Here is a 13,087-nt window from a genome sequence, read left to right on the forward strand (position 1 = left end):
GAAACCCTTTGGCTATAAAATGTTTCCTAGGAAAACGTTTTAGGCAGGTTTTAGAAAATATCATACCACATCCTCTTTTCATCTATGAGGCACCATTAGGGATACTGACTACAAAAACAAGGGAGAGAACATTTTCCAAAAATGCAAATGCTCAGGGTTTCTTAAATGAAAAATATTTTGACTCATTACACTTCCCCCAATTTTATTACCTAAAGGAACTTGACAGAGGTTTTAAAGACCCGAGTGCCATATTATTTCCATTTGCCTATTTTTTAAGCCAGAGTCAAATTAAGTATTATTCTTATAAAACTGAAATTCTGATAAACTAATTTCAAAGTGGCCTTTAAAAATACATAGGGACAAACGATCCTTCATCATTGTGCGATGCATTATAGATTTGTAACTGTTGCATTTTCTAAGAAGCAGAAAGAAACATGTACGCTCTATAAAGGTATAAACACAAAAATGGAAGAATGTCACTGATTATTTAATATTAACAGTACCAGAAGTGACGTAAACCCGTCAGCTAAAACTTTTTTCATTCAATAAATCGCAAAAGTGTCTTAAATTCATAACTTGGCACTTATTGAAAATTGTGACGTCAAAAAAGCATTAACAAAGGTGAAGCAAACCTGAGTGAAACAAAATATATTGTACTGACAACAAATGTAATGAAATAACAGCATCTTTTTTCGGGTTTTTTAAATAACTTAAAATACACTAGAAAAAATACGGTGAATATAAATAATTTTGTTTTCATGGAGAACAAATAGTTACAAAGCCCGTTCATACCGAAGTTCACTTAGAAGAGCTTTCCCTCTTTCTTGGCAGAAAAGTACTAAAGTCATGAGGGTTTGATGGCAAACTGGGATACAAATCACCAAGATACCCCAGATTAAATATCTATATGCCTTTCAAATTTAAAAAAAATCACAAGATTACGTGAATAGATACACCTTTATGAGATAAAATGTAAATGTTTGACAGTCAACTATCAATTCACAAGTTATAGCCAAAATAAACTTTGTTCGTGTGTATCAACATATTTTACATGTACCTAGTACCTATTATTGGAATTTAACATTGTGTGGTTGGGGAATTAAATACAGTTTTTGTCCTGAGGACATCAGAGAGCCTGCAAAAGAGAAATACTCCTCTGGTTTCATGCTTTCTGATCCCCCCCTATTTCAGGAGTGGGGGAGCAAACAGCCAACAAAGATATGAATGAAAAAGATAGTGGTTGATCTCGCTCTCTCTCTCTCTGTTTCTCTCCTCCAAGGTTAAAAATATCAGCCACATTTGTTTGTCTGTTTTGTTTTTCTACTAAAGATGAGGGTGAAGTGCAAGTGAATCAAAGGGACGCCATCAATGAAATACAAATACATGCAACCCGGAATTCTGCTGGAAGAAATATCCCGGACAGTTTCCCATTAGAAATTCTCAGAGAAATCATTGTCTCTTCTTCTTTCTTTTCTTCTTCTCGCTATTTCCAGACGTGGTTGTTAAACTCAAGTATCTGATGCAACGTGAAAGGAGGCCCGCCTCTCTTATCAAATTTCTTGTATTAAAGTGAACTTCGCAGAAAAAGGTCAGTTTCAAAACCTGTGAACTTCCCAGCTGCGTGTCTATTTCATCTAATTCTTTAAATAAGTATATATCTTCCTTCAGTTTCTCGTCTCTCTCTCTCTCTCTTTTTTTCTCCATTAAAAAAAAACTTTAAAGTTGTTTCTTTTTGTCTCCCCTCTCACATCTCGATTTCCTTTAATAATATTTTATTTCTCTTCATATTTCTTAACCTATGAAATACCTCACAGTGGTTTTGTTCCTTTCCTTTGTTTATTTTTGTTCTTTAAATTGAGTTTAGAAATCTGGTCTCTCGCTTTCACACACATACACACACACATACACGCTCTGGGTGTGTGTGTTTTGTTTTAATGTCTCTGTTCTTTCCAGCCTGGTTCTCTGTGTGTTTTGCATTAAGTCATAAATAGGACTCGACCCACGGAAGTCATTAGCCTTTCGCTTGTGTTTGCCGTGATGTGTTGTGTTGTGATCCTCTGGACTGTGTGATTGCAGAGTCCCCAAGAGGTGGTCGTGGAGGGGGGAGGGGCGGAGGAGGAGTCACAGCCCTAAAGCAGCCGCGTGCTTTTTGGCTTTCAGTCTGAGGTCAGCGATGCTGGAGTTCTTGCTGGTGGTCTTGGCCGCCGCCGCTGCTGCCACCACCGAAGCTGCTGAGGCGGATTCCGCGGCCAGTGTGGCCAATGGCAGGCCGAAGGGCGGCGCAGGGAACATCATGTAGGGGGCGTGAGCGGCCAGGTGTGGGTGGAGGTGGTGATGTGCGTGTGCCACGGCGCTGTCCAACTGCAGCTGGGCCTGAACCTGAAAGGACAAGGGCGTCACGTTGCAATGACTATCCTAAAGGTGTAACAAGAATAAAAACAAAGCATTAACACACCTAAACGGGGCTGGGAGTGTAGTCTGCCTGTCTGTGTCTGTGTGACACTCTGCCTGCCTGTGGCAATCTGCCTGTGACACTCTGCCTACTTGTGTCAGTCTGCCTGTGTGACACTCTGCTTGCCTGTGTCAGTCTGCGTGTGTGGCAGTCTGCCTGTGTGACAGTCTGCCTACCTGTGTCATTCTGCCTGTGTGACAGTCTGCCTGTCTGTGTGACAGTCTGCCTACCTGTGTCATTCTGCCTGTGTCTGTGTGACAGTCTGCCTGCCTGTGTCAGTCTGCCTGTGTCTGTTTGACAATCTGCCTGTGCGTGACTGTCTGCCTACCTGTGTGACTGTCTGCCTGTGTCTGAGTGACAGCCTGTGTGGCAGTCTGCCTCTGTCTGTGTGACAGTGAGCTTGCCTGTGTGACAGTCTGTCTGTGAGTGTGCCTTGCAGTGAGTGCCTGTGTGTGAAAGGGAAGGAAACTGTGTTCTTGCCCTAGAGTTTTTTAATTTTTTTAATTATAGTAAAAACATGTCAAAGTTACTGTAAAAAGCAACAGAGGGTCCTTTTTACAGATTCAGACTAACACGGCTACCCCTCTGATACTCAAAGTTACTGCTGTCTCGCCCAGCCTTTATCACAGGCTGAGGGCAGGCAGCCCGTTTTACATGGATGCAAACATTCATTATGAATAATAATCCCCCTAACGATTATTATTTTATTATCATTAGCCCACCGCTGGCTTGAGATGAGGGAGTGGTTTTCCCTTGTTGGAGTGGAGGAAGAGGTGTGCGTGTCTGGATGGCAGTGGCGGTGTCCGGTGGGATTTGGCTCCGCAGTTATGTAGTTAGCTATTTTTGCTGGCTTTCCTTATATAAAAAGAGAACTCCGAACCAGTTTTACTCTCTGTGAGGAGTAAAACCGATGTGTTAGAACAGTTCTCCTTTAGAAACACTTTCATTCATCAGTTTTGCATCAGAATCGGCAAACTTTGACTGAAAGGACGTTCCCATGTAACCCTCTGAGTGCAATCTTTTCGTGCATTTTTAAAGAGCCAGATACTGCCCTCCATCCCCAGCGGAGCTTTCATTGATGACAGAGAGTTGGGCAGGCAGATCTGGGGAAGTGTGTGGCTTTTTAAAAAGTGAATTGTTCCCTCTATATAATCACGGTATAAATATTGAATAGATGCTGTCAACAGTCATTTAATATAGGGAGAAAAGGCCTTATCCTAAAATCGGGGTCACTCATTTGCACTTTATCGTTACAAGTAGGCTTTACTGTACTTGCCTGCTGAAATGGCATCCTCAAAGCGCCTACATTGACATATGGTGCAACTCTGCAAGCTTCAAATTGACTGGCTGCTCCTATAAGAACCCCTGCAATAATCAGCAAAATAAATACATAAATATCGGCTTAGCCTTACTTTGCAATAAGTGATTCTTTGAATTCCAGAAACGTATAGGTGTGCAAACTACAGTCTTTTGCTTCCAGCATTTCTTTCTTTCTGCCAATACATTGATACAAGTTTAATGCCATTTATAATCAATAATAGTTTTGATATAATATAGGTAGCCTTCATATTAGAACATATATCCTACAAATCTGGAGCCCTAGGTGTTTCTCAGCAGGAACTCTCCTTCTTAACTGGTATTATCGATACTGTATAAGTCTTTTCAACCGAAGCCTCTTTTATGATATCATAAAGCATACCTTTATGAAGTTGATTTTCTTGTTTTCTACATTTAGCTCTTCTGTTTTGAAACCAGACCTGAAGAAACAGAAAAATAACCTAGATACTATAATAGAAAACCAACATTAAAAGAGAACCAAAACAAAAGAACACAGTAGTGTTGATACCGTTTTTGCAAACAGATTGTTTTGTTTGTATTGGAGGGCAGCCCCGATTTACAAGTTTAGAAACTAAGAGGCATCACGAAAATAATAAAAATGTAGAAAATAGACATTTGCAGCCCATACTAGTTCTCGATAAATTACTTTCTTAGCCCTGGTTTCATCTTTCCACATTAGAGTCCCAAATGACCTAAATCACTCCCTGATATCTAATACTAACTTGTGATAATGGGTTTAGATGTTTGCGCTGTAAGACCTGAGAAGAATGTGCTCATTAATAGCCTGTAATATTAATTAGCTTTATCTTCAAGGAAAACTAAACACCAAAGCATTTAATGACTCACTTTTGGGGGGTAATTACTGTCATAAAAGCTTCACTACAAAGAAGTTTAGAATTTCTCTGTTCCTCTGTGCAGTGGAGTGTAACACAGAAGCGGAATAATTGTCTCATTATTATGATAATCTAATATGCTTCTATAGAAAAGTCTGCACGTTAGGCAAGAAGATACTTTTACTGTTGGATATAGAGCTATTAAAACAAATTAAATAATAAAGTTCGACTTCCTTAAAGAGAAGGAGAGAGGGTCTTTTAAACATTTCACTTTATAAGAGAAACCTCTGCATCTCAGAAGCCACAGCTACCAAATAATCTTTCTCCAAGGCAAAATAAAACCCCAAACAATCTTTTCTTGGGGTCTTACTTTGAATCAACTATAAATGTGAACACACACAAACCCCAGCCTAGAATTTATTTGAGTCAAGTTAAATCGGCCCAGCACCCACGCCCACTTCCAGACTCTCATTTAAAAGGTACATTCCATAATTTACAAATTAGTGGAGAAGCAAAGTAAAATATTATTGCAAAGCGTTTTCCGGAACGATGTAAAGGGAATGGGTTTAATCTATGTAAATCTCTAAAAGTTATTATGCACCCTGCGATTTGACATAATAGTAGTGTGGATTAGGTGCTACAGTGGTATTCTTTGTCGAGCAAACATCCACCAGACGGAATCATCTCCTTTAAATTTTTCATAGGGAAGTTGGGTCTTTTATCGTTTGGGGTTTTTTGAAGATTTGTTCAGCATAATTAGGTGGCTGCCTCCGCGGAAAACAGAAAAGTAGAGAAGAGTAAAAGGGAAGGCTCGTTTGGTGAGGCTGTGATGCCAAAGGCTGCTTATTATTACTTTTTTGGTTCAACGTGACCGCTCTGTTTATGTCCTTATCCTATTACAAGATGCAGGGAAACCCCATAAGAATTGTGTGCATAGTTTGGTGCAGATGGTGGCCTATAAGCACAAAGATTGAGGGGGAGTATCTGTTACAGCAGTACTTTCCAACAGCTGCAGATGTTGGGGCCTAAAACTGCTCCATGTGTTCCAACAAATAATGACCATCATTTTCTCTTATTTTATTATTAGAAGGGAAATACAGTGAAACAGCTACATTTGTTCTCATTCTAGAAGTTACCTTCGGCTCTCTATCTGGGGAAAGCCCCAGACCGCTTGCCCTCTAGTTATTGCAGTTAGGTGAAACTAACTGGAGAGAGCTCAAGATCTGATTTTCAAAACTTCCAGAGAGAAGCTTGAAAGTAAACGTCCAGGTAACTGGTTTGGCTTCTATATAAAGAAAAGCGAATAAAATAGGCGGATATTTTTGTTATAGATTATATTTTTTAATAATGCTGAACAAAGCCAGTTCAGCAAAACTTGTTCACCCTTTCTGTGGCTTCGCCTAAGATTTAAGAACCACCGGTAAAAACTGACCGTAAAATTTCCTCACTTAGCAGTTGCTAATTTAGTTTATAGTCAGTACATCTATAAACTTAATTGGTACATCCGCATGGTAAACCCCAAGACAGGAGCAGACTAGGAAAAACACAGTTCACGTGAACAAAACATCCGTTGTAATTCTTACAGTCAGCCAAAAATGAAACGTTGTTTAAAATCCTTATAAGTAAGAGGCCCTAAGCTTAGGAGGACATAAACATCATAAAGCACGGAGCAGTGGTTCACGCATATGCTGGGTGCAATTCGGCACAGGAGTATCTTTTGTGGCCAGGGACAGAATCTAAATGGACATTATAGAATTTGTGAGTTAAAAGCCTTTCATCAGGTACGGCAAGTCCATAGGCAATGCTGTATTCCAACTAAATTACGCACAGAGCCCCACATGTTGCAATAATCTTTTCTACCCTACCTGCACTCTGGCCTCTGACAGTCCCAGTCTCTGGCTCAGCTCCTCTCGCATGAAGGCGTCCGGATAGTGGGTCTCATCGAAAAGCCTCTCCAGCTCGTTCAGCTGCTCCAGAGTGAAATTGGTCCGGCTTCTCCTCTGCTTGATTTTAGTCTGCCCTTCGTCCTCCATCACTTTCGCATCCTCTTTGCGATCCTTCAGCTCTGGGGAGACTGAGCGTGAAACAAAACAATCAGACCAACCCTTCACCGGAATTGCCAGCGCGGGCGTGGGATTTGGCCACTCCAGTTTTTATTCTTAACTTTAGGAGGAAAATGTGCGTGGCTTGAGGAAAAGAAAGGAGAGCAGAGTCAATGGAAATGCTAAAGATCACGTCTCAAAACAGATTATGGCCAGTTACATTTTAAAAGAACATTTGTTTTCATTCGGAGTGAGATTTTGGGTCAGCGCTGGGTTTCCTATTAGCATTGCTGGTCCTCTGGCAGAAAAGGCGACAACAAAACACTTTTCACGTAAAGGCCTTATTTCCAAATGTATTTAGATTAAGGATTGACCTGTGTGGGTGAGCCAAACCAGGCCATTGATTTACATCTACATTTTCGAGCCCCTCAGCATAATTTCAGTAAATCATTGCAGAGTCAAACTGTGACCCTTTTAAACCATCAGAGCTGTCAAGCAATCTCTCTCTCCCTCTGCAAACTTGCTGGCTTTATTTGCGAATCATTATTTTAATCTAGACCCATCGAGGCGCACGCAGGAGACAAATAGCAGGGAAATGCCATGCCCACCAAAATATAACATTGCCCCGCTCAGGAACTGAGGCCGAGTTAAGGTCGGCCCTATTAACTTCAGTGTCATTTTGTGGGAACCTCTTGCCAGTCTTTAGAGTGGTAGCCGTGTTAGTCTGTATCAGCAAAAACACCGAGGAGTCCTTGTGGCACCTTAGAGACTAACAGATTTATTTAGGCATAAGCTTTCCTGGGCTAGAACCCACTTCCTCAGATGCCTGTCTGTCGTCGGACAGTGGCAAGAGACACGCCATGTTTGAATTACCCTTGGTACAAATGTAAAGCCTCATACCATTACCTGTCATTATTTATTGAAAATCAAAATAAAAAAAGCAAGTTGCGATCTCTTGGTGAATTAGTACCTTAAATATCACAGCAACAGGTTTAAATGGTAAATCTGGCATCCGGACTGTCTCTGGATTGTTTAATGCCTTTCATGCTCTCAGCACCTCCAGTGTTTAATAAAACATGCATTTGTCTTTTCTGAATTTACATATGCTGAGGGTTCCTGGTGTTTTTATTGGTATTGTTTAATTTTCTGGTGACGGCACTTTCACTTAGCTACGCATATAAATTACAGTATCACTGAGTGACGCTATTTGTATCGTTCATTCATATTTGCAGGGCTTCCTAACAACCAGTTGTGTCTGTAATTGTACTTCTTCCGAATCCCTGCTTCCTGATGCAGTGCTTTGGGATGGGATTTTATTTGCGCATCTGAAGTCCAGGATTTGTTTACTGCGCTCGCAGCTCTGTATAACCCTACGATCACTATCAGAATTTGTTTATAAAATCATTTCCGGAAGATGTTCTCAATCGAGTTCCGATCTGGAGAGAAATACTTCTTTGAACAAAAGGTCTGAAGTAAACAGTCCCTAGATATTACATCCTCATTTTAAAACCAAACGCAGCCATTCAAATGTTGCTGACATCTATAGTGCTCTTTGAATAAGCAAACGGGATGTCATTTGTGCTTTTTATAACATTATTTCCTTCACTCAGTCTCTCTATCTCTGCATATATACATACACATGTAGGCAGACAGATAAATCCAAACAGAAAGTGTAAGAAAAGGGTCTCCTGGTATAACACATGCTTGCATTGTAACTATTAGGGTTTTTTAAACAAATTTTCATTGTACCTAGCATTTATATCCAGTTATGCAATCGGCTGTCTTTTAAAATAAATGTACGACATTGTATAAAACATTCCTATTTAATGCCACTTGTTTTAATGCATGTTTTAAAAATAATCTAACATGAAAATATATCCTTATCAATATCTGGTCAATAAGGTATAAACATCAAATATACTTAATATAGATACTCACAGCATTTCAAACTTTCAACTATACTATGGGGCTTTTTAAGCTTTTTAAATATAAATGGATTAATATATGTAATGTAGCTTTGGTTCCTACCACAATAACTTCCCGTTATGTTCTAATCAGGAACAGATCATGTTATAAACAAGTTAATTGCATGCTTAAATATTTTAATCTAAACTTCTGGGCATGCCATATATTTTCCTTAATTGGAAAAATATGGAAAGACACCCATTAATGTATATCAGACTCTCCAAATTAATGGTATTATTGTTTAAATCCCTGGAATCGTTAATGTGACAGTCAAGTTTAAATCTGCCACATTGTCTTATGCAAATACAACATATATTAATATGTACTGCAAAATGTAATTAGTTTTAGCATTGCAGCCTACTAACCTATACGCCAGAACAAGTAACCCGATTCTATGGTGTGATTTACACACTCATTGTTGGAGAAACCATAACAAAAGTTCATCGAGAAATAAAGCCTGATAGTCACCGTCAGCCTGGTCTGAAGCAACCCCCGATGGATCAAGTGAAGGAGAGAGACAGGAAAAAGCTGTTTCTATAATCACAAAAGTCCTCTACGCAATGGCTCTTTCCAAAATCTAAACATTGGGTTGTCAGTTCCCACCCGGGTAGAGGCTACAGCTCTGAGCCCTGATCAGGGAGGACACACTCATTCGCTTGTAACTTTCACCCCGGCTGCAGAGCCCAGTGCCCAGGCCAGGCAAGCGCCTGCAAGACTGAGAGCTACATTTGGGGTTCTTTGAGCAAAAATTGAGGGAAAACAAAACCTTCCCCTCCTCCCGTTTCTCCCCCAAACAACCGTCTGGTTATTGAACTCAGTCCCTTAGCCTGTCCCACGTTACCGGGGGGATGGGTGGGAGAGAAGGGGGCCGCGGGGTGCATGGGGTTTGCCTTTACCCTCGCTGAGTTTGGGAGTGCCCGTGTCCCTGGCTCTCTCGGCGGCGCCCATGTCCAGCTCTCTGACTGGAGACCGCGCTCCGCCTCCTCCACCGCCGCCGCCTACTCCTCCTGCTCGGACCGCTGGGCTGCTCACGTCTTCCCGGCTGGGCTCGCTGGAGCCGCCTGACTCCTTGCCTCCTCTGACAGGTCCACTCTCCAGAACCTCCCTGTATGTGATCAGCTCCTTTTTCTCTTTCACTTTCTGATCAAACGACTTGGAGACAAAAGCTGTAAGTTCTTCCATCGCCGATTCTCAGGGCTCCTTCCCCTTGTTTCTTCCGCTTACTGTTCCAAACCCCCCAATAACACATCAATGGAGTGGGAAGGGGAGGGGGGCAGCTGCAATGGGGCTGGAGTTAAATGGGAGCTGATGTTTCCCAACTGGAGCGATCTTGTTAAATGTTAAGATCTTTGACAATTCTTCCTGCTAAGAGTTCAGATCTGATAGTGATGTTGCTATTGAAGTCGCACTATTTATACTTTGCAAAGCCTGCCCCTTGTTCTGAGCAAATTACCTCCCCTTGGAACTATGAATGAACCCGCTTCTCCTGTATCAGTCCAGCACCACCAAGGAGAAAGAGCGAGGCAGAAAGATCGCTAGTCCTCCAGGTTTCAGATCATTGTGGCCAGGGCTTGCTATCGGCCATTAATCCAGGATTGACAAGAATCCCTAATTAATTTAATTAGGCGTGGATCTTGCGCTAGTGTCCTGAGTTAGTTAAACACAGGGGAGATGGGCAGGATCTGCAGGGGAGTGGCCAAAATGAAAAATGACAAGTCGGCTTGGAGAGAGGACAAGGAATGGGGGAGCGCTTCCTACAAATGTCGTGTATACACAGCACACAGTACTAGCCATGCAGGTATTACTGTCCGAGGGAAGAAACAGCTCTACCAAGAGATTAGTGCTGTTTTGGTCGGTTACAATTAACAAGAGAAAGAGAGAGAGACAGAGATGTGTGTTAATTTGAAAGGTTGTGCGGTTGGTTTGTCAAGATATTTCCCAAACAGATGTTTACTGACACGCCAAATTTAAAAGTGTGTCTGAGTAGCTGGAACGGGTGATACGCAATGTACGTTCTTGTACCCACGAAGTAATGTTGCCCCATGCTGTTTCTTTGTATCACATTATTATTACATTTGCGTCAACAAACCTCCCCAGAGGAACACAGTTAGTTACTTTTGTGTTAAGAATCCGATGCTTTTGTTCTAAATTTGTTTGCAGTTCGAATATGTTATATTTATCCCCCAGGACTGAGACGAGATACATACATACATACAGTTACTTTTACAGGTTTTGTTTTAGTAATTAAGTCAACACTGAAAATAGACATACATTTTGGGAAAACTCTCCCGGATAGTGTATATTGCTAATATTAGTTCATTTTTGAAGACAGTTTTTCATAATATGTGAATACTATATTTAGTATTATTTTTTTAATTATTTGTGTAAAGCAAATGGAAATGTGCAAGTTACAGGGTACTTGATGATTCTATGTAAACATTAACACATTACGTGACAGGAAAGCTTGAAAAGTTAGTCCTAAAATATTATCAGAAACACACAAAATAAAAAAAATGTAGTTAAGAATGACAAATGCAACCCTGTCATTAACATTTTTATATGACAAATAGAGGGATCAGATTAGACCGTATTACAGTATTTATTGCTAATACTGCTTTGCTATTGTTGTTTAAATCCTATTTAGATAGTAATTTCATTGACAGGCTATTTAGGATGCAGCTATTTTACACTTTTAGTAGAGTTCTAATAAATTATTCAAATTTTTTTAACTCTTGTTTATGTATTGATTTTTCATTTGACCTCTTGAAAGACGACTTTACATAAGAGTGTTTATTTACTATAATAGGTACCGTATTTATAATTTAATTAGCATTTATCAGATCCAGTTATCTGTGTATTAGATACAATAGTCAATAAATTACTTTTACTAAGTTTTAGCATTTAGAATACAAAACTAATCAAGACATCATTTTGCCTATTGAAATACAGAGTACTTTTAGGTTAGTCTGTTCAGACTGACAGTTTTGATATTGTAAAGTACTGGTCTTCAAAGGAGCAACGGAAACATCAGTATGTGTTATCGATTTTTGAGATTGTTTGGGAAGATTGTTATCACTGGCCCAATTAAATGAATTCACAATTATTCTGAACTACAGAAATATTACAAGACGTTACTGTTAAAATAACAAAGTGAGACGAAAAGAGAATACGTTCAAAATACTGAACTTTACATGTTAATCCGTGGGAACACATTTCTTTTTGTTTCACATAGTTTATTCCACTTCCCGCCGTGGCAACACAGATTCTAATAAATACATATAAAACTGAAGTAAAACTCAGAATATTTTAAATACCAAACAGTCTCAAAACTTAAAAGTGAAATAAGTGTCAACTATTCGGTCTACAACATACAATTTGTGTTTTTTTGAAATAATGTGGACAAATCAAAGTTGTCTGTACATGAATGTATGCCTGAAGGGTTCATTTAAAACGTTACATGTTTGAGCCAGGAATTTTGAGTTGATGGTTAGTATTATAAACAAGCTAAGCAAATATTAAACTGCTATGCAAATATTTAAATTATTACAAAAACTATTCGCATAGAAAGCGTTTACCTCCCTTATTCTTCCCAAATATGTGTACTCAGTGTGTTCTGTATTCTTTCTGTGGGGGAGAAAACAATGAAAAAAGAAACGTATTTTTTATAATACAGCCAAAGTCTGCAATTCCCACCCGCCATCTAATCAAGTTTTAAAAAAAGTTAAGTAGGGGATCATTTGAAACACATTTCCCTTATAAATTGGAGACTTGGGCATCTTTTTAACAGGACTAATTAACTGAACTGTTTTATTTAATCTCAGCTGTCTGCGAATAACTGAAGATCGTGTATAGCAGGCAGTTTTAAAACTCAGCCCCCTCTCCCACTTACCCACCACCCAGAAGCGACCCAAAGCACACAGCGGCTACTTTACTCCACCACTTCAAGTGCTTTTCCTTTATGGCAGAGGGGAAATAGATCTCTCTGCCAGGGAAAAAAATATGTCAATGTAGTATGTATTCCAGGAAATACTGAGCCTCTTTAATTACTTTTGGCTTAAATGAAAAACTATAAATTTTATTTCTCCCCCGACCCTCCTTCCAACAGCCCCCTTCGCCTCCTCCCTCAAACACCACGAGTCAAAATAGTCTCTTAAATGAAAAACTAATTTGCACCCAACCTCAGAAGCCCATCACCAGCTCCAGAGGAAGGAGAAACACGGCGTTTTAAAGGAATTTGCAAATAAATCATTGCGATTTTAATCATAGTGCACCCATAGAGACAGAGCCCAGTGATTTATTCCAGCATTTTTGGCTAAAGAAGGGACATTAATTTTACCACTTTAAGCTGCATTTTAAAAAGCCCGCACAGGCCCAGTGAACATTAATTAATTAATTTGTTTGTATGATTATTATTAGGATGATCGTTGCTATCCTCAGTGGAGAGAAGTGCAGAAGCT

At 39.8% G+C, this 13,087-nt stretch overlaps 1 protein-coding gene across 1 annotated transcript; it reads right to left on the reverse strand.

Moving 5' to 3' along the window:
- Positions 1–553: 553 nt before the first annotated feature.
- Positions 554–9,973, reverse strand: SHOX2 (short stature homeobox 2). Its single transcript, XM_054040331.1, has 5 exons — positions 9,527–9,973; positions 6,489–6,697; positions 4,152–4,209; positions 3,729–3,817; positions 554–2,415 (listed from the first exon to the last, which is right to left on the reverse strand). Exons 1-5 carry the CDS (start codon positions 9,810–9,812, stop codon positions 2,122–2,124), a joined length of 936 nt encoding a protein of 311 aa, XP_053896306.1. The 5' UTR covers positions 9,813–9,973; the 3' UTR covers positions 554–2,121.
- Positions 9,974–13,087: the final 3,114 nt, after the last annotated feature.

The sequence above is a fragment of the Malaclemys terrapin genome, chromosome 9 (assembly GCF_027887155.1).
Source record: "Malaclemys terrapin pileata isolate rMalTer1 chromosome 9, rMalTer1.hap1, whole genome shotgun sequence".
NCBI lineage: Eukaryota > Metazoa > Chordata > Testudines > Emydidae > Malaclemys > Malaclemys terrapin.

Coding starts and splice junctions, on each gene's coding strand:
- SHOX2 (XM_054040331.1), bottom strand. CDS start 9,812: ATGGAAGAACTTACAGCTTTTGTCTCCAAGTCGTTTGATCAGAAAGTG. Junction 4,210..6,488: donor TGTCAGAGGCCAGAGTGCAG/GTAGGGTAGAAA, acceptor CTGTTTCTTCAG/GTCTGGTTTCAAAACAGAAG. Junction 2,416..3,728: donor TGAGGATGCCATTTCAGCAG/GCAAGTACAGTA, acceptor TTACACCTTTAG/GATAGTCATTGCAACGTGAC.